This window comes from Zootoca vivipara, chromosome 5 (assembly GCF_963506605.1).
Source record: "Zootoca vivipara chromosome 5, rZooViv1.1, whole genome shotgun sequence".
Taxonomy (NCBI): domain Eukaryota; kingdom Metazoa; phylum Chordata; class Lepidosauria; order Squamata; family Lacertidae; genus Zootoca; species Zootoca vivipara.
Genome location: NC_083280.1, coordinates 87,674,334 through 87,701,024, shown reverse-complemented (window position 1 = coordinate 87,701,024; position 26,691 = coordinate 87,674,334). Strand labels below are relative to the sequence as shown.

The window sequence follows — 26,691 nt, the reverse complement described above, 5'->3', positions numbered from 1 at the left end:
TGGTTTTTCCAAAAGAAACAACAGGATCAAATTACCCATTGTCCACCTGGGTAACCAAGGCACTCTTATCTCCTTCAACCAGGGACTTAACTTTCTCCCACTATCACCAAAGAAATCTTTCCCTAAAGAAAATTATTTTACCTTTGTAGTGTTTGGTGATGCTTTCTTCTTTTCTAGCTTTTCTTTCTTTCTTTGCTCCTTAAGGAAAGAAAAAGAATACACGTTTCTATCCACCAAATCTCTCAAGCATTTTAAAACTGGGACGAAAAATACCGCAACAGATTTAAATGTCCAATCCGCCCTAAGAACAAGGTTGAAAAGCACACAACAATTTACCAATTTTATTAACGGCAAGTAAAAAGAATCTAAACTCCTCAATACGGGCATTTTATGTTGACATGTTTATATCCAGGGTCCAAATCTGAAAGCTGCCACCAAGTTAAGGAAATATTCCACTTGTCACCGAATGGCTGTGAAACATCCATTCTGCAAGTAAGAATTTGTTTCCTTTTATTTCTTTACACTAAGAGGCAAGCATGTTTTACGCCTTAACCACTACTGTGGCATTTTGAGACACTGCATCTACATACTGTATATTCTGTAAATACTGGAGGAAATAGTGCTGGCCGGTGGGTATCTGAAAGAAGGGAATGTTTGTACAGCAAAATGAACTTAACATATTTAAATGTGATACTGGGAAACAAACCATTCTATCTCCATTCTTAAAATGACCTTATAGCAGACTTGTTAAAAGCTTAAAACAACACTCTAAATGTACCCCGCTTCATGTACTGTCTTGCAACTTTCAGAGACAGTGTTAAATAAATGCTGTTGAAATTATGTGTAAGAATTGAACTTTCAAGAGTCTACACAATTAAAAAAGGAGGCCAAATATAGAAATAGCTTTGTTTTTATTATGATGAATGCTGAGTGTCCAAAATGCTACTGATACCTCTCAATGGCTGGGCTAAGATGTCCTCAGAACTGCATCAATGCATGAGTTCTAAACTTTGGTTAATACCGGTATTAACCATGGTTTGCTGCAATAAGCCACGCTTCATAACCCATTGTTTGAAGGCTTGTTTCAAGCAAACAATATTTAAAATTAACCATTGTTCAATTCAGAAAAAACAAACTGTGGCTAATTACAGTGGAACCTTGGTTTACACCTACCTCGGTTTACAAACGCCTCCGTTTACAAACGCCGCGGACCCGAAAGTGTTTACATCCGGGTTCCGCGGCGCTCAGATGCACAGAGGCTATCTGCGCAGTTTGAGCATGCGCAGAAGCGATCTGCGCAGCACGCGCAGAAGTGCTCTATCGGCGCTTCGCGCATGTGCAGAAGTGTGCCTTCGGCGAGCGAACGCCTCTACGGAACGGATTGCGTTCGCAAACCGAGGTACCACTGTATAAATGCAACCGAAAGGTTCTCAACGCTTCTTCACGGCCAGAGGGGAAGGCATGTGAACTTGAGGCTCACATCAGCGTACCTTTTCAATGTACTTTATCAGACGCACAAGTCTAATTTCTTCACTTCCCACTTTAGAGCACTTACCTCCAGCTGCTGCTGTTCCATTTTGGTCAGCAAGAACTTCGAGTAGATGTTGCTTTTCTCAAGCAAGTGTTGAAGCCTCTTGTAGCGCATTTCTGTTGAGTCTCTGTCCCAGGACATGCGAGCCTAGGAGACAAACAAGAACCCATTATCAGCAGTAACTGAGTGTGGCAATATTGCAAGCCATTAAAATGTACAGCACATTGTCAATAGAAAGGGAAACCAATATTAAACCGAGGTCACTCAACTCTTCTATAGCTTTCCCCAAGAAGTATTGGAAATATAGCTGTGCTAAACCTGAGAGAATTCACACTACTACACTGCCCAGAGTTTCCTGATGAGAAACCATGTTTTTACTCATTTTGCACCTGCTGTAGTTATGCTCTGAATTTCCTGCCTTTGGAAAAGGGACCAGAAGGGATAAACAGAGTATGGGAAGCTTGCATTTGTCAGCTTAGCCATAGGCCTTAAAAAATGGTGGAGGATGAATGTCTTCCTACTGCACAACGAAAAGGTTGTACAGGGAGCACGTGATTTAATGAAGGAATATTTTGAGCTCAACTGTAACGGGGAGGTAGAATTGAAAACAATATGGGATGCAGGAAAAGCGGTGGTTAGGGGGTATTTCGTCCAGCAAAGTAAAATTGAAAGGAAATTAAAAGAAATTAAGAAAATAGAGTTAATGGAGGAGATAAAAAGGAAGGAGAAATTATTATATAAGTTTAAAAAAAATGATATAGAACAAGAGATTAAAATTTTAAGATTAGAGTATGAAAATCTAATAGAGCAAGAAATGGAAAAAGAAGCACAATTCTGGAGGTATAAACACTTTGAATGGGCCAACAAACCAGGCAAGTTACTCGCCTGGCAAATAAAGAAAAGGAAAAGTGAAAGGATAATTAACAAATTAAAAATAAGGGGGAGGGTGGTAGAAAGACCTAAAGAAATAAGGAAAGTGTTTGAGGACTTCTATACAGATTTATATAGGAAAGAAAACGAAAACGAAAAGGAAATAGAAGAGTATATAAGTAATGCCAAATTGTCAAAAATTATGAAAGAAAAAATGGGGAAAATGAATGAAAGTATAAACGAGTCGGAAATTAGAGAAGTAATTCAAAAAATGAAAATTGGAAAGTCCCCAGGGCCCGATGGCCTACCAATAGAATATTATAAAAAATTAGAAGATATATTAATGACACCATTGAAAAAATTAATTAATGAGATTTTAGAAAAAGGTGGGACACCGGATTCCTGGAGAGACGCAATTATAACTCTAATACCTAAGCAGAATAGTGATTTGGAATCTCCAGCAAATTATAGGCCCATATCCCTTTTAAACAATGATTATAAAATCTACGCAGGAGTCCTGGCCAATAGGCTAAATTTAGTCCTAAAAGAAATCGTACATGAAAACCAGGCCGGTTTTGTTAAAGGCAGACAGATTAAGGATAACATCAGAAATATTGTTAATATTATTGAATATCTGGAGAGTAATAGAGGGAAACAAGCGGCAATATTAACAATTGACGCCGAAAAGGCCTTTGACAAGGTATCGTGGGCATTTCTTAAGAAAGTATTAGAGGAACTAGGACTCGGAGAAAGGCTGAGAAGAGCAATAGGGACAATATATGAAGATCAAAGGGCAAGAATTGTAATAAATGGGATAACATCTGGAGAGGTTAAAATCTATAAAGGCACAAGGCAAGGGTGCCCCCTGTCCCCCTTATTATTCATCATAGTTCTGGAAGTTGTGCTAAAGAAAATAAGAGAAGAAAAAGAAATAGAAGGGATCAGATTGGGAGCGAAAAGATATAAAGTTAGGGCATATGCGGACGATTTAATCGTCACCACCGAAAATCCCCTAAAAAGCATCCCTAAAACATTGGAAAAGATTAACGAATTTGGGAAATTAGCCGGATTTAAAATAAATTATAACAAAAGTGGTATCTTAACAAAAAATATGGAAGAAGCAGAAAAGAAAGAATTACAAGAGGTAACTGGCATTGAAATTAAGAGAAAAATAAAATATTTAGGAATCCACATGACAGCAAACAACATAAATTTAATTCAAGACAATTACGAAAGAACTTGGAAAGAGATCAAAAGGAAAATGGAAATGTGGACTAAGTTAAAAATTTCGCTGTTAGGTAGGATCTCCATCATTAAAATGAGTGTGTTACCGATGATGATGTTTTTATTTCAAAACCTACCAATTTTGGCAGGGTCTAAATGCTTCGAGATTTGGAAAAAAGATATCAGTAAATTTATTTGGGATGGGAAGAAGCCGAGGATCAGATATAAAGTATTAATTGACAAAAAGGAAAGAGGTGGACTAAATTTACCTGATCTTAAATTATACCACGATGCGGCCGCCCTGTTCTGGCTAAAAGAATGGATTGAGCTAAAAGACAGTGAAGTTTTGGACCTGGAGGGTGCCGGACTGGGGTTCGGCTGGCATTGGCACCTATTAAGAGAAAAACTGAATGTACATAATGCCTTATGGAATAATATCATCAGGAAGTCAATTTATAAAACATGGGTAAAATACAGGGGGATATTGGAACCAAGGACACCACGGTGGATATCACCTAAAGAAATAATTTCAGTTAAAAGAGTAAATATGGAAAGTAATTGGCCGATGTATAATGAATTAATAGAGGAGCGGGATGGACATTTAAAATTAAAGGATTATAATGAAATTAGAAGACATTGTAATGTGTGGCTACAATATTTTGAAATTAACGAAAGATTTAAAAAAGATAAGACAATTGGTTTCGAAAAGGAAATGTCTAAATTTGGGAAAATAATATTGGAAGGGGAAAATAAATTTATTAAAAAATTGTATGAATTGATTCTGGAGTGGGAAACTAAAGATGAATTAACAAAAGACGTAATGGTTAAATGGGCGCAGGATGTGGGCAAACCAATAATGTATGAAAGTTGGGAAAAATTGTGGTTAAGGGATATTAAAATGGTTATTAGTTATGATTTGAAGGAAAACATTTATAAAATGCAATTTAGGTGGTATCTAACCCCGGTGCGCCTGGCAAAGATATACAAGGGAAACAACAATACCTGCTGGAGGTGTGGGGAGGAGATCGGAACATTTATACATGTCTGGTGGTGGTGTAAGAAAATAAGAAATTTTTGGGATGAGGTATATAAGGAGTTAAAAAAGATAATTAAGACATCATTTAAGAAAGAACCGGAGATATTTCTTTTGAGCATGGTAGGCGAAGAAATTAAGGCCAAAGATAGATGTTTGGTAATGTACAGCACTATAGCCGCCAGAATTCTAATTGCACAAAATTGGAAAAGTGACAAAATCCCAAATATTAAAGATTGGCTGACGAAATTAGTGGGATATAAGAATTTGGCTATCCGAAATGGGATATCAAAAGGATTGGGTAGGGAAAAAGCGGGTAAAAATTGGGAATCTTTTGAATCATATATGAAAAATAAGGTAAAATGAGCGAATCTTGAGGCAGAGATATGAAGGGCAAGGAAACTAAGGGGTAGGAGGAAATTGCATTAAGCATGCATCAGAACAAAGAAAGAAAATCAACATACAGGAATGACTGGAAGTCACTAGGGTGGAGGGTATGGGGAGGGTATTTAAGTTTCTCGTAACAGATTTAATGGTTAAGATGAATTGGACCAGAGTCCATAAATTAGGGGGTTGAGTATGAATGACTGTCTGAAGAGATATTTGATTTGTTTATTCATTATTTGTTTATTCATTATTTGCTTCTATTTTAAATCTTCTGTTTGATGATTAAGATTCTCACGTTAAAATTTTTGTTATAATTATGATTTGGATACTTTACAAATATTATTTGGATTCTGTTATGTCTTATTCTTACTTTGTTTAAGTGATTGTTTTCGAATATAAGGTTTTTCTTTATTTTCTTTTTTTGTATTATATTAGTTTTGTTTTTCTTTACTTTGACGTCATACGTGTATGTGTATGTTTGTGAGTGTGTGTATTTTAAATAATTCCAAATAAAGTTTATTTTAAAAAATTTAAAAAAAAAATGAAAGAAGCTAGTGCTGCTGTTGGATGCCCTTTCCTCCTCTTTCTAAAGGGATGAATGTTGTTGTTGTTGTTGTCTTTCATCGCAACCAAATTTTATTTCAAAGGATCTCTAGAGAGTTTGCCCCAAAGAATTAAACAGGCAGCTTGACTGACTTTAAATCTGAAATGTGGTATTTTACAATAATTGTACCTAGGTCACAACATCAACCATAGTGCAAGGGTAAATCAACATCAGCTTCTGGGACAGCACTAGTCATGATGGAAGAGCTGCCTCAATTTATGCAGGGACTTTTGAAAGTTTCAGATTATACTAAGGGATATCCAACATGTCCTTAATCTAAATGATGGAAGCCCTAGCAAGCAGGATGCATCTGAACACACGCTTACTAGCTAGGCTTCAAATTTAAGGGAAACAGCAAATGACATACATTTTATTCCCATTCTTTAAAACATATCCTCCATCCTTGGAGACAATGGCCCAAGAAACTAGGGGAACCATCAGAGTAACCTATTTTCTTAAGGAAATAACATAAAATTTATTGATATTAAGCACTAGACACTTCAGACAAAAAAGAAGGGGTCACAGACTATTTATATCGGCTGTATGTCCCAAAACATCTTAAGAAAATGAAAGGCTGTGACAATTTTGTCCTTGGAAAAATGTCCTACAATGTCTCTTTTTTTATTTTTCTGGTTACAGGTAGGTAGCCGTGTTGGTCTGAGTCGAAACAAAATAAAAAAGAAGTGTGCATGCACACGAAAGCTCATACCAAAATAAAAACTTAGTTGGTCTTTAAGGTGCTACTGAAGGAATTATTTTATTTTATTTTTCTGGTTCTGTATCTTGCGTAAGACTATGGTCACATTGCTAAACCAGCTCTATTACATTCACTGCTTTGAACAGGAAGGGAGCAAAATCCTCAGTTCAAGGGTGGCTTGAAGAATTAAGCTGCTTGGAGCATGTGTGGTGGACCCACCAGAAGAGCATTCAGAGGTAGCTGTAAACGGGGCTGTTTGAAGGGACAAGATGGTGCTCCATTCTACACTTTTATGTTAATCTCTTTAAAGCTTTTAAGTAACCTAGAACTTTACGCTGTATCAAACGCTCCAATTCAACATGTGCAATGGAACTTTCCCCATCTCTCCTCTGAGGTCCCCTGCACACCCTCGAAATCTGCTTCAGAGGGTTGGGGGAAGAGACAAAATGGAAGTCCCATTGTGCGAGCTCTGTGCACACAGCCCTAGATATCACCCACTATTTCCATCATGCAAGTGTTAACTAAGGGGATGATTTACCAGGCCTATTGCCCTTCTTGCAGACTTCTCAGAGGCATCTGGATGGCCACTGCAGGGGAAACAGATGCTGAATGACAGGCCTTTGGTGTGACCCAGCACTTCTTGGGTTCTTAAGTGATTATGGGAATTTTACAACAAACCAGTACCAGGGATCTCACTTCAATGGCTTCAGCAAATTTTTCAACCTGCAAGCTGAAACAAGTATCTAAACTAAATATCTCCTTGGTTTGGACTGCAGCATAGTCACAAAGCCAACTGTGACTGCTTTTAATTCCATGCAAGCTGTGTTTCTTGTTTATTACATAGTCTATGTCTTGGGTTATTCTGAGAGCTGCCCAGAAGCATTTTACAAGGAATGGCAGGGCACAAATACTTCAAATACATGTAAAAGGATTTCTAGTTATTGTTTATTAATAACTGCATGCCCCATCCCTTAAACTCACAACTCCCCTTGCACAACTTGCAGCAAACACACTTTACCTCCTCCATTATCTGCCTCTCCTTCTCTATTCCTTCTGCCTCAAGCTGCTTCTCCTCCTGTAGCATCGCTGCTGTGATTTCGGTGGCTCCAGCTTCCGCACCCATGTCTTGCTGCAGGTGTCCTAAACAAAAACACAAGACAAGCATGGCTAGGGAACCGCTAACATGGGTCTGGGGCACACTTTACCCTGGACAAAAATAAAGCAGGCTGGAGGGTACAGTACCTGTTGCTTCTTTGTTTTACACACACACACACACACACAAACACACACACCTCCCTCTCTCTCTCTCTCTCTCTCTCTCTCTCACACACACACACACACTACTAGCTGGTTCTAGCTCCTGAATCCTCTATCTTAAAAGACCTCCAACCCCTTTGCCACCATCTATTTCCCTATTTTTTCTGTTGTCCCCCGTTGTTGTCTCTTTATAATACAGCGTTCATCAAGAACAATACAAACAAGTAACGGATACCCATCACCTCACCAGCAACAAAGCGAAACGAGGTGGAAAATAATACCGGTAGCAGCATGTTAAGTTGTACTTTGGCCTGAGGAACAGTGCTACAAACTTGTTTGTTTGTTTGTTTTTTGGAGGGGGGGGAAAGGGAAGATGCACCCTACTTTGCTAAACTCCGATTTATCCTCATAAAGGAGGTTATAATCCCACCGACACCAACCCCATATTTTTTTCCTCACCTCTCTGACTCCCCCCCCCCCACTCTCGCATAAAGCTCTTACTGGCTTCCAAAGCTACCATCGAGTCAAAGCGATGGCGGCGTGCAAAGAACAATAAATGAGAAAAAATAAAAAATAAGGGCGGTGCCAGAGGCCTGGACGGTTTCTCGAGTTTTGTGTGTATTATTATTATGATTATGATTATTATTTTATTATTTTGGGAGGGGTGGGGAGCGCACTCTGCACATGCTCTGGGGCAACCTTGGGGGAGGCACAATAAGCGGTGAAAAGGGCGCTGCTGCTGCTGCTGCTGGGATTTTCTTCCCGGGCTCTCTGCTGGGGGGGGCGAGGCGGGGAGAGAGCACTCTGCACATGCTCAGGAGACACCCAAGCCCACAATAAACATTCCCCCGGACCCGGCCTCCCTTGGCGGCTCCTCACCTGCGTCGCTCCCGGACGAGGCTCCGCCGTTCTCCTCCACAGGCATCGCGCCGCCGCTTCTGACTCGCGCCGGGTTTCGAACGCCTCGCCGCGCTTTCCGGCGAAGTGGGCGGGGAAGAAAAAAACCGCGCGCTTTCCAAATATCGCGAGAAGAGGGGAGGGGGGAAAAAGCGGCACTTTCGCGGGAAACTACCGAGTCAACAAATCCCTAGAGAGATAGCAGAGGGAAAGGACAGAGTGACGCTCTGCGGGATTCTCGAGGGGGACGGCTCCCGGGAGAAGCCTTGCGGAGTTGGGGGAAAGGGACACCCAAGGGTCATCTAGTCCACCCCCTCGAGAGGCAGGGTTCTTTAGTCCAACGTCGGAACTCGAACCCGCGACCCCGGGATTCGGAGTTCCATGCTGTACTACGGGCTGAGCTATTTGCCTCCTTCGCCTGCGTTGTAAGGAAAGGGGAAGAGGCAGTCCGCAGACGAAATGGCAGAACCCCAATATATTTCTAACGTAGCGGTTTCAGGGGAAACTGCGTTATTGCTACCGTTATTTATAAACAATTCTATATAATTGCTTAAAAATAACAGTAGCAATTGTGTGTGTGTGTTTGTGTGTATGTGTGTGTTTAAAAATGTTTTAAAATAACAGTAGCAACAATAATAATGCAGTTTCCCCTAAAACCGCTACGTTAGAAATATATTGGGGTTCTGCCATAGGAGAAAGTAACAATCACTGGTGCTTACAGGTCGCCAGATACAAAAGCGAAATTAAAAATAAAATGCTGCATGTTTAAAATTAAATAACTGCCTTAAGAGTTTTTGATTTGATTTGATTTTTTACAATCAAGCAGCGTATAGCTGGCTTAAAAAATAAGAACAGTTAAAAGGATAGAAGGGAAATAATTAAATTCCAAATATATGTTTTGATTATAGAGAGGGGGAGCTCTATTAAAAACAAGCAGATAACTGCAATAAAAACATGATTAAAACAGGATATGCAATATTTTAAAAAGGCAGATAATTGCAATAAATATAGCACACCCCCAGCCCCATCACTAGAAGCAGTCAGTTCCCCTAAGCCTGGTGGATAATGAGAAGGGTGTTCGCTGTCTCTTCCCATTCTAGGATTCTGTGAAAGAAGTGTGTAAACCTTCCTTTGCACCAACAAAGGAAGTTGCACCACTGTTAACTTTGCACCACTGCAGTTCCCTCACTCCTCACAAGTACAGGGTGAAGGCTTCACAATAAAGGGAAGAAATGCTGATAAATCCATTTCCATTTTTAGTGTAAAATAATACACAGCAATTTTAAGGCTTCCCCTGCAAAAATATATTAATCTTTATCCCTCCCCATCTTGCACATTTTACCTCTTCTTTCCCATTTCACATAAACTACAGATTTCTTCACTTTCTTCCTCTCGCAGAGTTCATGTGTTTGCATAACAGACAGAGATAAGGAAAGCCTCTCCAAGCAGGGAGATTAAGCCAAGGTGGTTGTAAAGCTTCTCCTGTTGAATTTCTGCCTGCCATCAGTTTGTTAAAGAGACAGGGACCCCTGCCACTAAAAATCTTGGGCATCCTCCGGCTTTGCATTTCAAAAGGAGGGAGATTAGCCTGAAACTGCTAAATTAGAAATTTAATTTAGCTGCTTACAGTACTTGGAAATGTATCCTTTGAAGCTTGGATAAAGATGTTGGCTCTCAGTTTCATTGCAGGTGTTAATTAACATAACAAATTTGGGATGGTGACTTTATCACCAGCCCGTGCAGCTGTGAATAGTTGCTTTATCTTGAGTTTTACCTCAATTGTCACAATCACCCCCTTCCCCCCCCCTTTTTTTGCATTTCATTGCAGTTTGGTGCCATTCCTCCAAAAATCCACTGTTGCCCCCTGCCAGCTGCGGGTAACAGTTTGATGAAGTGGAATCTAGTCTACAGAAGCTTATCCTTTGAGAATATTTAAAGTTACAAGTTTTCTGTTTTTTGTTTTTGTTTTTTTGAGGGGGAGGATATCCCTATTTTCATCGGAGAAATGTTGGAAGTTAAAGGTAAAGGGGCCCCTGACCATCAGGTCCAGTCATGTCCGACTCTGGGGTTGCGGCGCTCATCTCGCTCTATAGGCCGAGGGAGCCGGCGTTTGTCCGCAGACAGCTTCCGGGTCATGTGGCCAGCATGACAAAGCTGCTTCTGGCAAACCAGAGCAGCGCATGGAAACCCCGTTTACCTTCCCGCTGGAGCGGTACCTATTTATCTACTTGCACTTTGACGTGCTTTCGAACTGCTAGGTGGGCAGGAGCTGCGACCGAGCAATGGGAGCTCACCCCATCGCAGGGATTTGAACCGCTGACCTTCTGATCAGCAAGCCCTAGACTCTGTGGTTTAACCCACAGCGCCACCTGGGTCCCTTGTTGGAAGTTATGGAAATATAATTACATGCATATAAGATTTTGGTTTTTCTAAAGATGGGTAATAAACCATTGTGTTTTGCCTTCCCAAACCTGCACAGCACCCAACCTGGTCTCATCTGAATATTTGCTATCTGCTTCCCAACCTGTTTCATTTAAGGATTCCATCAGCAAACTTTATCCTTCCTCCACTTGGCTTATCTAGTCTGGTGAAGAGTTCTGGAGAACCTATACGCTGTCTTGTCACGTTTTGGTTGGCCGAATAAGTCCGTTGCCCTAATTTGGATTTAGTTTCCTTCTAAACCATCGTATTTTAATATTTTGTTGGAAGCCGTCCAGAGTGGCTGGGGAAACCCAGCCATATGGGTAGGGTATAATTAATAATAAAATATTATTATTATTATTATTATTATTATTATTATTATTATTATTATTAACTGGCCAGCGTGGCTGTATTTAATTAGTGTGTAACTTGTATATCGCTTGTCACCCTATTGTATTTGATCATGTGTCTCGGGCAGAGGTGGTTTTTGGCTTTCCATTATGTTCGGTAGATGACTTCTAACTTACATTGCCTCATGTCAGAGGCAGGTTCAAGATCTGAAAAGGTGCAGATTTTAGCATGTATCTGCTGCCCCACAATCCTGCCCACATCTCAATGCAATTTTGACCACTACAGTAGAGGAGTTGAACCAGCTGTGCAGATACACAGTGTAGCGCTGTGGACATATTCACAGGCTTGCAGAGGCTTATTTCCAATTGCAATACTGTACACTTTGCCTAATTTGAATGTAAGATTGCTCCATAAAGTATTGTGGCAGAAAAGATCTGATTGGGATACTGAATCACCACTGGCAGCTCTTGGTTTCTGGGCACCAAACTCACTAGAAGGTTAACACACGCCTGTGCTGCAGTCTGGCTACGGACACCAATGTGGGGAGAGATATGATGGGGTTCAGAATCAGCCCAGATCAAAACACACCAGATTATTCCAGCCAAACAATGAAGTTGATTAATCAGAATATAAACTTGCAGTCAAATCAACCGATAACGTGCTTCCACCCCCCCAACTTGCCTTTGCAGCTACAATAGGTGGGTATGCAAACTTAAGATGTAAAAAGAATAGTTCAGTTGGTTAGAGTGATGTGTTGACAACGCCAAGGTTGCAGGTTCGATCCCCATATGGGACAGCTGCATATCCCTGCCGTTGCAGAGGGATAAACTTGATGACCCTCAGGATCCTGTCCAATTCTAGGATTCTGTGAAGAACCTGTGGAAGTTGCCTGACATTGGAGGTAAAGGTAAAGGGACCCCTGACCATTAGGTCCAGTTGTGACCAATTCTGGGGTTGCGGCGCTCATCTCGCGTTATTGGCCGAGGGAGCCGGCTTACAGCTTCCAGGTCATGTGGCCAGCATGACAAAGCCACTTCTGGCGAACCAGAGCAGCACACGGAAACACCGTTTACCTTCCCGCCAGAGCGGTACCTATTTATCTACTTGCACTTTGACGCGCTTTCAAACTGCTAGGTTGGCAGGAGCTGGGACAGAGCAACGGGAGCTCACCCCATCGCAGCGATTCGAACCGCCGACCTTCTGATCAGCAAGCCCTAGGCTCTGTGGTTTAACCCACAGCGCCACCTGTGCCCCATTGGAGGTAGAAAATAGCTATTGTAAGCCTTATCCAGAGTTATTTTTTCTAGAAAAAGAAGCGCTGGAACTCACTTTGAACGCCTCCCTTGTTTTATTAGAATGGCAATGGTGCCCATCTGAGAGGGGCCATCATAGATTTGGGAACAAAAAATAAATCTCTTCTCCTGGCAGATGATGTAGGCTGGGCTTCAGGGAACAGAGCTTCTTCAGCTGAATACAACCAAAAGACTTTGTTTCATATTTATAGTGTCTAGCCCATGAAATTTGCCAGCAAGACTGCTTAGTGGTTACTAAACAAGAGTGAGAACCAGTTCAATTTACATGCACTTTTGCTATTTGAAAGGTAGGTTGGGGGCAGAGAACAACCTAAACCACTGAGCCTCTTGGGGTTGCCGATCAGAACGTCGGCAGTTTGAATTTGCGCGACTGAGTGAGCTCCCGTTGCTCTGTCCCAGCTCCTTCCAACCTAGCAGTTCGAAAGCACGCCAGTGCAAGTAGATAAATAGGTACTGCTGCGGTGGAAAGGTAAATGGCGTTTCCGTGTGCTCTGGTTTCTGTCACGGTGTTCCGTTGCATCAGAAGCGGTTTAGTCCTGCTGGTCACATGACCTGGAAAGTTGTCTGTGGACAAACGCCGGCTCCCTTGGCCTGAAAGCGAGATGAGCACCACAACCCCATCGTCGCCTTGGTCTGGACTTAACCGTCCAGGGGTCCTTTAGCTTTTTACCTTTTACCTCACAACCTGCTGTGCATTGTACACTGATGATAGAACTACTGATAACAATATCAAGTTGTACACATATTGATTTGGAAATAAGTCTCGCCGAGTTCAGTGAAACTTACTATCAAGTATATGAGCTTTTGATCACAACCATGGAGCCAGACATAAACACAAGCTGTTTTCAATAGAGGGCAGTAGACTCATTGGTAATTTCTTCACAACACTGAACGGATTCTGAATAGCAAAACTATTCCCATGCAGTCTTGGATTTTTTTAAAGGAGATTCCGACTAAACACCAGAAATAAGTTTCTGACCGAAAGAAACAACCCTTGGGTGGTGATGGAATCTCTCTCCTTCCTTGGATGTTTTTAAGCAGAAGTTGGCTGGTCATCCGTCAAGGAAGTTGGTGTTGACCTTTAAAGCCCTAAACGGCCTCGGTCCAGTATACCTGAAGGAGCGTCTCCACCTCCATCATTCTGCCCGGACACTGAGGTCCAGCACCAAGGGCCTTCTGGCGGTTCCCTCGTTGCGAGAAGCCAAGTTGCAGGGAACTAGGCAGAGGGCTTTCTCGGTGGCGGCGCCTGCCCTGTGGAACGCCCTCCCAACAGATGTCAAAGAGGAAAACAACTACCAGACTTTTACAAGACATCTGAAGGCATTCCTGTTCAGGGAGGCTTTTAATGTTTAATAGATTACTGTGTTCTATTTTTCTGTTGGAAGCCGCCCAGAGTGCATTGCAGGGGTTCGACTAGATGACCCCCCCGGAGTCCTTTCCAACTCTACTATTCTATGAAATTGTCTGTGATTACAGTGGACGTCTATACATATCTTACTCAGAAGTAAGTCCTACTGAGTTCAGTGGGTCAGACTCACAAGTAAGTGAATAAAGTGTTTCAGCCTAGGCTAAAAAAATATGCCACAATTCGGGAAAGCTTCCAACAAGCAGAGTCAAGGAAGCGATTTAGAGGCAAAGGAGGCTTTTTCAGTGAGCATTTTCAAATATTTGGATTATTTCTACTTCCTTAAGTATTTTTATTTATTTACTTGATTTTTTTGGGGGGGGAGCTACCCCCCTCCCCCTCGGCTATGCCCATAGATTTAGGGATGGCATGGGTATGAAGCAGGGGCAGAAAGCCTGTGGCAGCAATGCTCGTCCTTGCACCAGCAGGATAATTTTATTCCGTTCCACGCAGATGCACGTTGCTGTAGAGAGCTCAAAGGGAAAGAGATATTAAAAGCGAGATGCAAAGAGGTGGACGGAATGTTCTTTCACATGTGATGGACTTGTAAAAGGGTAAAAGAGTATTGGGAAATAATCTATAATGAACTGAAAAAAATGTTTAAAAGTACTTTCCAAAAAACAACAACACCCAGAGTCCTTTCTGTTGGGGATAATTCAGAATGTATTTCCCAGGTGTCAAAAAAAGGGTTATTTATGTATGCTATTGCTGCAGCTCGTGTTTCGTTAGCCCCCAAATGGAAAACCCGCAAGGTCCCAAATATAGAAGAATGACAACCTAAGCTGACAGAATATGCACAGCTTGTAGATTTAATATATAGAATTAGAGAACAACAAGAAGACTGGAAAACATTTATTGAATATATTGGGGGGGGGAATTGTGTACACCTGAGAACGTTGGCAGCATTAAGATAAATTCAACCACTGTTGCTCGGACCAGCATTCTAAATCCAATAATTTTGGAGATGGCGGCTAAACCATCTGAGTCCCATTTAGCATGTGTGCTTCAAGACTATGACCCGCACAGAACATTGCAGCTGGCAAAATTACTGATTTCAGTTCTTTCGCACAAAAGGCAAACTGGAATGCTCCATGATTTTTGAATTTTAACATATTATTTGATTTACGATCAGTAATCATATGTGATATTTAAAGATTGCGCCCCCTATACGTGGTGGTGTAATCATTTTATACCGGGTAGTTACATGTTATTTATGTAGTTACATGTTATTTATGTGTATGTGCGTTTTATGTTTTTGATCTATTTTTATTTCTGTGGGCTTATAGCCAAAATAAAGATATCTATCTATCTAAGATAAATTCAACAGTGTAAATGAAGTTTGATGGATGTATTAATGGAAGATTGAATGGTTTACCGTAGTTTTTGTAAAAGATGCAGGGATTTATGATATGCAAAACGAACCATGGAAAGAAAAGAAGGGAAGTCATTGATATTTCAAGGATGTGAAAATTGGTATTTTAATTTGTATAAAAAATGTGTGTGTGAAATGATCTGAAGTCAATATATTACCGATGCCATTATAACCCTTCTTTCAGGGAATAGGCTCTTCTCCAGGGCAGGGTGTGGACAGTGAATCAAGCGGTCATTCTTAGCACTCGGACACTGGCTGCTTGAGCTGGTTAGACCAGTGATGGGAAAGCTTTTGAGCTTGGTGTGTCAAAATTCGCCAAAATTCGCCCCAAAACTGAGCATAACTCGGGTGGTGTGTCACTTCGAGAAAAACACCATAATTTCACAATATTTATAGTTTAAATAACAAAAATGTATAATTTTATTTAAAGGTAAAGGGACCCCTGACCATTAGGTCCAGTCGTGACCGACTCTGGGGTTGCGCGCTCATCTCGCATTATTGGCCGAGGGAGCATAGCTTCCAGGTCATGTGACCAGCATGACAAAGCCGCTTCTGGTGAACCAGAGGAGCACATGGAAACGCCGTTTACCTTCCCGCTGTAGCGGTTCCTATTTATCTACTTGCATTTTGACATGCTTTCCAACTGCTAGGTTGGCAGGAGCTGGGACCAAGCAACAGGAGCTCACCCCGTCACAGGGATTCGAACCGCCGACCTTCTGATCAGCAAGCCCTAGGCTCAGTGGTTTAACCCACAGCGCCACCTGGGTCCCTTATAATTGTATTTAATAAACCAAAAACTAATTATTTAACCAAACCAAACCAAAAACTCCTTATTGTTCTCAAAGTGCCCAGAGTTGTTGAGCTGTTTTGGGGGGAGCTACTGACCAAAATTTTGGAGGTTTTTTGGGGTGTGTGCGCAAAAGCTGCTTTGTTTTTTTTTGGGGGGGTGCCCCAAAGCTGCTGCACTTATTGGGGGGGGGGGAAGAGAACAGAAGTAAATGACGAATAATACCTTCGCTGGAACTAACATGCAGCATCGACATACTCTGCCAAAGCGCCAAAAAACCCAGCACAGAACGGGTTAAAAAACGAACGCTGTTACACCCAGTCATCGTCTGCCAAAGGGCCAGAAAAAACAGCACAGAAAGGGTTAAAAAACCAATCTCTGGCTACCAGCAACAACAACAACAAAAAAGGATCCAGGTTTTAACAGCAGAGACAAGCTGTAGCAACAAATGGGGGGGGGAAACAACAACAAAAGTGTGAATGGGACGATGGGGCGCGTGCCAACAGTGAGGGCTCTGCGTGCCACATCTGACATGCGTGTCATAGGTTCGCCATCTCTGGGTTAGACGATGATAGGAGACCAAGGGTAGACTTGAGCCCTCATAGGCTGAGTCCCTTATTTCAAGGGATTGCTCCTGAGATGAAGGGCACTACAACTCCCACCATCCCTGCAGACCCTCCAAGTGTCCCTATTTTCCAGGGACAGTCCCAGACCTACAGAAGCCGTCCCGGTTTCTGATTTGATCCCGGAATGTCCTGCTTTTCCTTGGGATGTCCCTATTTTCATCGGAGAAATGTTGGAAGGTATGGAGTTATGAAATCCCCAAGCCAAGGTGATATGGAAGTATAAAAGCTTTAGATGGGGATTTTCTCCAGACATTTAGAAAAAATCCACCTGGACGCCATTTTTATGAGTGATACCCGGACGTATCACATCGCAGTTCAGTACATCTTGAATGCTAAACAGCCTGAATCTCTGCTCAGGTATTAGCTTATTGGGTCAACACGAGCAATTCTTTTTTCTCAGCTCTCTGTCTGTAAAATGGACGCAGTAATGACCAACACGAAGGGGTTGATTTAGTATGAACATTCAGCCAGCTCCGCCACAAATGAAACGGCTTTCTTTACTCCTCTATTATATTGCACGTAAAATTGGTACGGCTGCTATCATAAGCCCACTTTCCTGGGAGTAAGCCCCACTGAATTCAATAGGACTTCTGTTAGAATTGGGCTAAAAAGGAGAAAGAAGTTGTCCCTTTAGTGATAGGGCTAGCTGTGCATTTGATTCCCTAGTCTTCCTGCTGTTCCATTTCCAGTCATTGTGGTAGCAGTGAAAATTGCAAGGCAGCAAAATATAACCGGAATACGCTTTTGTGTTGTGGTGGTGTGTTTGTTTAACCTATTTCTGAATTGAATTCCGTAGGCTAGGATCTTGAAGGCCCCCAGGGAGAAGGGGGGGCACACAAGTTGGTGGGCCCCCCTAGGACCTCTGAGATTCTCTTTTTCAGATCCCCACTTTTCCATTGCCCTCATCCTGATGTGGATTCAGAAGGGAAGAGGATGGGTGGGTCCCCTGCAGCAGTTCCTTCCTGCCATTGAGCCCAGGCAAAGAAAGGAAAGCTGGACTTACAAACATGTGTTTATATGTGGCTTGCTGTAACGGTATATTTTTCCTAATTTTGTGCGCTGCTGTTGGCTACCCTGAGTTCTTTTTTCAAAAAAGAAAACATTACGGGATTGACTTTGAGAAAGCGAAAGAAATAAACACTGTAGTCTTCCTCACTGGGCCCTTGAGGGTGGGGGGAATTGTCTAAACGTCCCCAAACTTTTTCACAGCTCGGTAGGATCTTACAAGTGGAAGGAGAGGTCCCAAAGAAGAAGCATTGCCCAGGAGAGCAGGAAAAAATGTAATACTCTACGCTGTTTCCTCGCCCTGCTGAGATTTTAAAAATGAGAAACATCAAAACCTGACATTGGGCAAACAAACTGGCATCTCTGTTTTCTCAGGAGGGCATTCTTGATAGCGAAGGTAGTCCGAACCCCTCCAGTCGTCTTGGCTTATCAACCAAGGGAGATGCATTCCAGAGAGCTGCTCCCTTTTTATGTCACAGCTGGCTGAATGCCTGCGATTGCAACTCCGCAGCTTGCAAAAGAACAGCCCCCTCTGGCCGCCGCCGCCGCAGCTGCTGGAATGAGAGAATTCCTTCTCCCCTGAGCAAGAACTCCTGCCTCCATTCCTTTGGGACTAGGGTGAGAAAACAAAACATGTGAGTCTCCCCCCTCCCCTGTTCTTCCTGGGAGCCCAAAGATGACAGGCCGGGCTTGCCAAGCCCACCCAGCACTCTGCTGCTACACCCTCTGGGGACTTTGGAATGCCCTCCTCCTGGAAGCATGATTCTTTCAGCCACCAGCATTCCCACATGTCATTGAAGGGCTTCAACTCATGGGCCCGCGCTTCCATCGGCCAGATGTTTAGCCCCTCCAAGATGTTCAGCTGGCACCAGTCGTTCTCCATCAGCGCGCCGTGGAAGAAAGGTAAGCAACTGGAAGCGATGGGAGCGTTTTGTGGGTTCTTGGAGACCGGGGAGAGTTTGGGCTAGCAAGTTAGGACGGCAGCAGAAATGTAAGAGGCAGCGTTTGGGGCAGAATGTACTTGGACTTGTGGAGACAATCTCTCCCCTTGGGTGGGTTTCACGGGATTCCAGATTCGGGCAAACGCCACCTGTTCTGAATGCTAAATCCCCGCAGGAATCCAGAAGAACATAGAGTCATAGAATTGCAAGCACTATCTTAGGCGACAGAGCTAAAATTCCCAATTTTGGAGAGGATCCCTGGAACAAGGATGTGGGTCAGTCACGTTTGCCCAGATCTGAACGGAAAAGCTCACTACCAAACTCTGCTTAAACGGTTTACCCAATAAAAGGTGTAGTCTGAAGCACGTTGGGTCTCATATTTGGGATCCATGTGCCATCTGTTCTTTAGCTGATCCCCGATTTCAGATTGTGATCTCCCCTTTAAAAATGTTTCACCTGGATTTTCGAATGCTGAGGAAAGTGAAATTCCCGGATTGTTCCCTCCTTGCTTTTCTAGTCACCACAAATTACCGGTACTCTGACTTTCCCACAGCCCAAGGCTGCCTGATGGGACATTTCAAACTTGTGTTCAGGGCTTATAACTTGGTCATAAAACCATGAATAGAGCAGATAGCTGAGGTAGTGAATCTGGGATCAAGTTTTAATTTAGAATAGAGACTGGGTTAGAAAAAAACCAAATAATTGGAAAAGGAAAAACACACAGATATACTTCATAGTATATACATAGTATATAAGGAGAATATTAAAGTATTGAGGGAAACACGAGTTTCCCAGTCCCTTTTCCTGATAGCAACAATGCAGTGTGGGGTGGGGCAAAGGAGAATCAGTCGGCAGGAATCTCACAATAATCAGTTGTTCAGTTTATTTTAGGTTCTTATAAGACAGCAGCTCTTTCTGCCTGTGAACGATCCCAGGACCAGCATGTTTTTTTCCCTAGTTTACGGCGTAATTCTGAAATCCCGTGGTGATAGTGGAGGGTCTGGGATGACATTGACCACGGCTAGAAAAATTGCTACATTTCCAACTGACTACAGGATAGGAGTTAAGTCAACTCAGTGAACCTTGTAAGAATTTAGCAGGGACCAGAGGAGGTGAATGTGCAAACCTCGGCCTTCTCATCAGCCTGGGTCATTTTTTCCAGGTGGAAAAAAACACTGAGTCCCAGAGCATTGAGGAGGGTCCAGCATAAATGTGTAGATACAACTCAGTCAGCCAGTTGGTGGTGCATGGATGCGTCGAGTCATCTATGCATGGGAAGACAAATTCTAGGCAGGAAGTTTCCTGCCTTGCTGAGGGTTGGACTACATGACCCTTGTCGTCCTTTCCAAGTCCGCAACGCTATGGTTCTGTGAAGGGTGCCGCAACCATAGCTGTACATTTTGTAAATACTCCGGGGCCATGGCCAGTCCAGAGAGGAAGAATCTGAACTGGAATAAGCCGTCTTCTCGCCCAGAACGAAACGGAAGCAGCAGCAACACAAGCGCCAGATAACTATTTGAAAATAAAGTCTCCTTTGAGGCTGTGGAGGTGAACGAATCCCCAATGTAGACACCTGCTGGCAAATGTTAGCATTCTAAACTTCCTTCACGTAATAAGGGCACACCAGACTGAAGCGATGATGTCCAGCTCTGAGAAGTTCTGGAGCTTGTTTTACACGGGCAGAAACCCAAATATAGGGCTGTACTGAGACCATGAAGAAGGAGGTATGGTTCCCCCCCCCCCGTTGCCTCTACCTCCTTCCTTCTCCTTTTCCTGACATCTCTCTGGATTGAATAAACCGTACCCCTCTATTCTTCTTTGTGCACCTGGAACCCATTGTATGAGATCCCTTCCAGTCCTTCCATTTTGACAGGGACCTGGCTTCTTTTGCTGTGTAAAGTACCATACATATTGACAGCGCTTTATAAATACATGGGATAATATATTCTGTTCCAGTTTTGTCATCCAGATTTAGCGTATTTGTCTTCCATCACATCACATGAATGAAACACAGACCCTCCAAGTGTTCCCTATTTTCCAGGGACAGGTCCCATATTTACAGAAGCCATCCCAGTTTCTGATTTGACCCCGGAATGTCCCACATTTCCTTAGGACGTCCCTATTTTCATCTGAGAAAATGTTGGAGGGTATGAGTTATGCAACCCTCAAGCCAAGGAGACCTTTAGAAGACATCTGAAGGCAGCCCTGTATAGGGAAGCTTTTTAATGTTTAATGTTTTGTTACTTCTTATATATGTTGGAAGCCACCCAGAGTGGCTGGGCCAACCCAGTCAGATGGGTGGAGGATGCTGAGGATGCTGGGATAGGATGTCCCTATTTTCATCAGAGAAATGTTGGGAGGAGGGTATGGAAGCATCATTAACATTTCTGCAAAGTGTGAAACATGGGGGATCACTTGCTCAGTGAGTCTACAACGGAGGACCGCTTCGCAAATGACATGCTTAAGCAAGGAGTATGCCTAAAAACACAATGTTTGTGCATGACAGTTGCTTGCTACATGCAACGCAGGATGAAGCCAACTCTTCTGTTGGAGAAGGTTGCCCAGCGGCCTATATGAGGAACCGAGCCGCGGACCCCTTAGAGCAGTGTTCTCAGGGGTGTCCGATTACTCAGTTCCCTTTCCCACCGCAGGAGACAGAAGCCATCGGAGAAGTGGAAAATGTCCATTGTTTCAGAAAGGAAATGGCTATTTTCTTGGAGATGGCGGAAAACGCAGATGTCACCATGTGTTTAAAATAAGACTTATGAGGTGAAAAGTTTGTGTTGTGTGCTGAGGGGAAAGACCACCTGTGGTGCCCTGGGAAGGAGAAGGCAGGGAACAAAGAACCCAGGAATTAACCCTAATCCTCAAATCCCCATTTATAAATACCCAACCTGTTGTCTTTCTCGCAAGTCTTTATCTAATGTTATGAGGTTCTGGAGATAATTGTAGGATCCATTTTGGTCCAAAACAAAAACACATTGATTTCAAAGTAAATTAAAAACAGTCAATATTATCAGCAGAAAAACAAGATTGCCTTCCTGTTTAATATGAATCACAGAGCTCCCTGACTGAATTCCCCCCTCTCCCAACAACACAGCCACGGAAAATGTTCTTTGGACCCACACTGCTCCATATAGCAGTTTTTCTTCTGTTGATTCTTATTCATGACACATGCAACAATGGTGCAGAGATTCAATCTAGATGTCTAAGTTAAATCTCTGTTCCCTAATGTGCTACCTTTCCACAGACAGGGAGTTTGAGATGCAGGAGAATATTCAATATTTGTGATTTCTGCGATGCAGTTCCAAGATAAGCGATGCAAAAATTCCATGCATAAGCTGGGCCTGGTTTTCTCCTCCACCTTTTTCTTGACTGGCTAGTGAGGAGGTTGGCTTTTAGCATGCGTCAAGATCATGGCCCTTCTCTCTGAATATTTACAACCAGTCTCTACATAATATGTAGGCCTGTGGGCAGAGAATCTTACAAATTAAACATTACAGGAGGTCAAGAAAGTTCTGAATCTCCCTATAATTGGACTGTATTACATAGCGATGAGATAGCTATGAGATAACCCCTGACCATTAGGTCCAGTCGTGACCGACTCTGGGGTTGCGCGCTCATCTCGCATTATTGGCCGAGGGAGCCGGCGTACAGCTTCCAGCTCATGTGGCCAGCATGACAAAGCTGCTTCTGGCAAACCAGAGCAGCACATGGAAACGTCGTTTACCTTCCCACTGTAGCGGTTCCTATTTATCTACTTGCATTTTGACATGCTTTCGAACTGCTAGGTTGGCAGGAGCTGGGACCAAGCAACGGGAGCTCACCCCGTCACAGGGATTCGAACCGCCGACCTTCTGATCAGCAAGCCCTAGGCTCAGTGGTTTAACCCAGAGCGCCACCTGGGTCCTGAGATGACCTTAAGGATGGAAATACTCTGCAGTGGCGTAGCTTATGGGGAGCCGGGGTGCGTGGCCCTGGGCACAAAATTATGAGGGGGCACAACCAGCCTTCCTGCTGAGCCGCCCAACCTGAAGTGGTGCCTCCTTCTTGGATGCCTGCGTGGATCTTGCCCCCTGGGCTGGTTGAGAGGGGCTGGTTCTTCTGGCCTGTGAGGTGACAAGGATGCAGCAGGTGGGGGCCAGGGAATGCTGGGCACTGGTGGGAGTGGTGGCCAAGGCTGGGGAGGAGGCTGCTTCAGCAGAGGGGGAGGCTGAGGCCAAGCTGTGGTCGCTGCGGGCAGTGCATTCATACCTTTACTGATGCAGTTATGACTGGCAGGCAATGTTCGGGCATGCAAGGGCAGCCCTAAGCTCTCCCACACCAATGCCCGCCAGTATGCCACTCCCACGTCCCGCTACCCACAAGGGTTCCAGCCTGGTAGTAGTAGTAGTAGTAGTAGTAGTAGTAGTAGTAGTAGTAGTAATAATAATAATAATTTATTATTTATACCCTGCCCATCTGGCTGAGTCTCCCCACCCACTCTGGGCAGCTCCCAATTGAACATTAAAACAATACAGCATTAAATATTAAAAGCTTCCCTAAACAGGGCTGTCTTCAGATGTCTTTTAAAATTAGGATAGCTGCTTATTTCCTTGACATCTGATGGAAGGGCATTCCACAGGGTGGGTGCTGCTACCGAGAAGGCCCTCTATCTGGTTCCCTGTAACCTCACTTCCATAGCTGCCAAGTCTCCCGTTTCCCCCGGGAAATCCCAGTTTTTCCAGCTGTTTGTTTCCCCCCCGGTTTATTCTGGCGTGGCGGCCATTTTGGAACTGGGTGGAGCATGCTCAGAAGTGACTTTGGATGCTGCTCTGCCCAGTTCCAAAATGGCTGCAGTGCGACTTCTGGCGCGACGGCCATTTTGGAACTGGGCAAAGCAGCATCCAAAGTCACTTCTGAGCATGCTCTGCCCAGTTCCAAAATGGCGGCAGCGCTACTTCCGGTGTGCTATTTCCGGCCCGGTCCCTTATTTCTCTGACAGCAACTTGGCAGGTATGCACTTCTCGCAAAGAGGGAACCGCCAGAAGGCCCTCGGCGCTGGATCCCAGTGTCTGGGCCGAACGGTGGTTGAGGGGGAGGGGGCTTCCACCACCCAACAAGGAGGGAGGCAGGCAGGAAAGTGCCCAAAGGAGGAAGGGCCCCCCGGCACCCGCCTCAACCCCAGCTGCCCAGCCCATCAAGGGAGCGCAACATTTGCCCCGCCCCAGGCGCCAGCAACCCACGGTATGCCACTGATACTTTATGGCTGTCCTCTCTCTCTTTTTAAATTAGGCAAAAGGGCCCCGCTAGCTGACAGCAGGGTGGTTCTGACCAATATGAAGATAATAAATCAAAGCGAAGGGCTAAGGCAAGACCCTCCAACCTCCTCCGACTCTGCAACAGAACCTGGACCTCCTGAATCAAGCGCCGTCCCAGAGCATCCAGCAAGTTCAGCCATCATATGTGACGCGCCAGTGAAAGTCGAGTGTCTTACTACGCTTCCTGGCCTTGACACATTAACGCCGAAACATCAGGTGCTGAGATTAGCCAAGTTTGAATCGGAAGACTCTGGTGTGGAGTTGCCGAGTGGGGCCAACTCTCCCTCGACCCCCAAGGGCTCTGAGAAAAGCTTTGTGCTCCACAGCAGAGATCCTTCTTGTGACTCTGGGGTGCTGAGCGCCTCTTCCTCTCCAGCAGCTGACCACGCCATCGCGAGAGTGTGCCAAGACGCTGTAGATGCTTGTCTGTGCATTTCAGATGGCCAACCGGCAGCGGGACACCGCGCAGGGCAGTCTCCCGCAGTTTGCTTGGAGGATGGCACTGAATGTCCAGAGGGGGGATATTCTGAACAGTCTTTTTTGGGTGGCAGCCAAGGAGAGCGCTTGGAAGAGAAAACCAGCGAATCCTTCCTCCCCATTAAAGCTCCAGAAGAGGAGAAGAGACCTGGTGATGATTACGGGAAAGACAACTTCAAAGAGATGCTCCTGCAGGGACACCCCCTGAGAAAATACCCCACAAGTGACAGTTTGGATGAGTACATGGACGAATGCTGTAGGCTGAGTAAGGTAAGATTCCTCTTCAGAGGAAATGCCCAGACTCTTCCTCAATTAGTTATTGCAGAACAAAAGGCACCTTTTTGGCAAGTGAAATGCCCATTTCCTTGGGTGGTGTTATTTCGCTTAACTGCACAATCCTAACCCTCTCTACTCAGAAGTAAGTCCTGTTGAATTAAATGGGGCTTACTCCCAGTTGTGGTGTTAGAATTACAGCTCCGGTGGTTGATTATTCTGAGTTTTCTGTTCTCTATTCCAGTTTGCACACACTGTGTTTGTTTCCGAATAGAGAGGCTGTACCTGGCTTGAGAGCAGTACATGTGAAAAGGATCTAGGAGTCCTGGTAGACCACAAACTTGACATGAGTCAACAGTGTGATGCAGCAGCTAAAAAAGCCAATGCGATTCTGGGCTGCATCAATAGGAGTATAGCGTCTAGATCAAGGGAAGTAATAGTACCACTGTATTCTGCTCCGGTCAGACCTCACCCGGAGTACTGTGTCCAGTTCTGGGCACCATAGTTCAAGGATACTGACAAGCTGGAACATGTCCAGAGGAGGGCAACCAAAATGGTCAAAGGCCTGGAAACAATGCCTTATGAGGAACGGCTTAGGGAGCTGGGTATGTTTAGCCTGGAGAAGAGAAGGTTAAGGGGTGATATGATAGCCATGTTCAAATATATAAAAGGATGTCATATAGAGGAGGGTGAAAGGTTGTTTTCTGCTGCTCCAGAGAAGCGGACACGGAGCAATGGATTCAAACTTCAAGAAAGAAGATTCCACCTAAACATTAGGAAGAACTTCCTGACAGTAAGAGCTGTTCGGCAGTGGAATTTGCTGCCAAGAAGTGTGGTGGAGTCTCCTTCTTTGGAGGTCTTTAAGCAGAGGCTTGACAGGCATATGTCAAGAATGCTTTGATGGTGTTTCCTGCTTGGCAGGGGGTTGGACTGGAGGGCCCTTGTGGTCTCTTCCAACTCTATGATTCTATGATTCTAAGTGTGTTTTGCCTTGAGCTGTTTATGTGATTTCCAGCCAGCTGTTTCTGGATGGAGGGCTGGAAATTCTCCAGAATAACTGCAGAATAATCCACTGAAAGATACCAGTGCAATTGCATTCGGCTTCCCACACTAAGCATTCTTCTAGAACACCTGTTTATTGAGCATTCAACCCAGCCAGATGGGCAGGGTATAATAATAATAATAATAATAATAATAATAATAATAATAATAATAATAATAATAATAATAATAATACGTGCTTGCACGAAGCTTATTTTCTAGAGCCATATTTCCCAATGTGGGCACATGCCCAACAGGGGGGCAATTTGATTTTGGGGGGGGGGCAATTTGGAAGCTTGTTTAGACCAAGTTAATGGCCTTTTAGGCTTCCTCCAGGTGAATAGGAGTTCACTTTTTGAAAAATAAGAATTTTATGTCACGGGGGGGGGGGGTATCAGGATTTTAGAGATGCTTAGATGGGGCATGGCCAAAAAAAGGTTGAGAACCACTGTTCTAGAGGTTATATGATGTTGGCTTTTCCTGAACATTCATTCTGATCTATATATTTTTTGGAAGGGAGGTTATGTGCAAACCACCATCCTGATTAGTTTGCAGGGAGGTTATGAATCTTCCCATCATTGTCCCACACTTTTTGGTCCCCAACCACAAAAGTCACATTAAAAACACAATAAAAAAATTCCTTCAGTAGCACCTTAAAGACCAACTAAGTTTATATTTTGGTATGAGCTTTCGTGTGCATGCACACTTCTTCAGATACCAAAATATAAACTTAGTTGGTCTTTAAGGTGCTACTGAAGGAATTTTTTTATTTTGCTTCGACTCAGACCAACACGGCTACCTACCTGTAATTAAAAACACACACACGGATTTGCTGTGCCAAAACATTTTTATCCCCTTGAATTGCCCAAACTTAATTTC

The 26,691-nt window shown here is 43.7% G+C and overlaps 2 protein-coding genes across 3 annotated transcripts in view; one reads left to right on the top strand and one right to left on the bottom strand.

Moving 5' to 3' along the window:
• The window catches only part of HELLS (helicase, lymphoid specific), a 38,802-nt gene extending 30,215 nt beyond the window's left edge, over positions 1–8,587 (bottom strand). Inside the window, exons 1-4 of one of the 2 annotated variants that reach the window (XM_035137841.2) lie at positions 8,483–8,587; positions 7,365–7,486; positions 1,556–1,678; positions 142–198 (exon numbers count right to left, since the gene is read on the bottom strand). In XM_035137841.2, coding sequence (XP_034993732.1) covers positions 142–198; positions 1,556–1,678; positions 7,365–7,486; positions 8,483–8,528 — 348 coding nt within the window. In that variant the 5' untranslated portion in view covers positions 8,529–8,587. Of the gene's footprint in view, positions 1–141; positions 199–1,555; positions 1,679–3,894; positions 4,006–7,364; positions 7,487–8,482 lie in introns of those variants that run through there. The other variant, XM_035137842.2, reaches the window with a different exon arrangement.
• Positions 8,588–17,808: 9,221 nt separating this feature from the next.
• LOC118096274 (uncharacterized) overlaps positions 17,809–26,691 on the top strand; it is a 25,243-nt gene continuing 16,360 nt past the window's right edge. The window contains exons 1-2 of the mRNA XM_035137854.2: positions 17,809–18,683; positions 23,996–24,768. Coding sequence (XP_034993745.1) covers positions 18,521–18,683; positions 23,996–24,768 — 936 coding nt within the window. The 5' untranslated portion in view covers positions 17,809–18,520. The remainder of the gene's footprint in view (positions 18,684–23,995; positions 24,769–26,691) is intronic.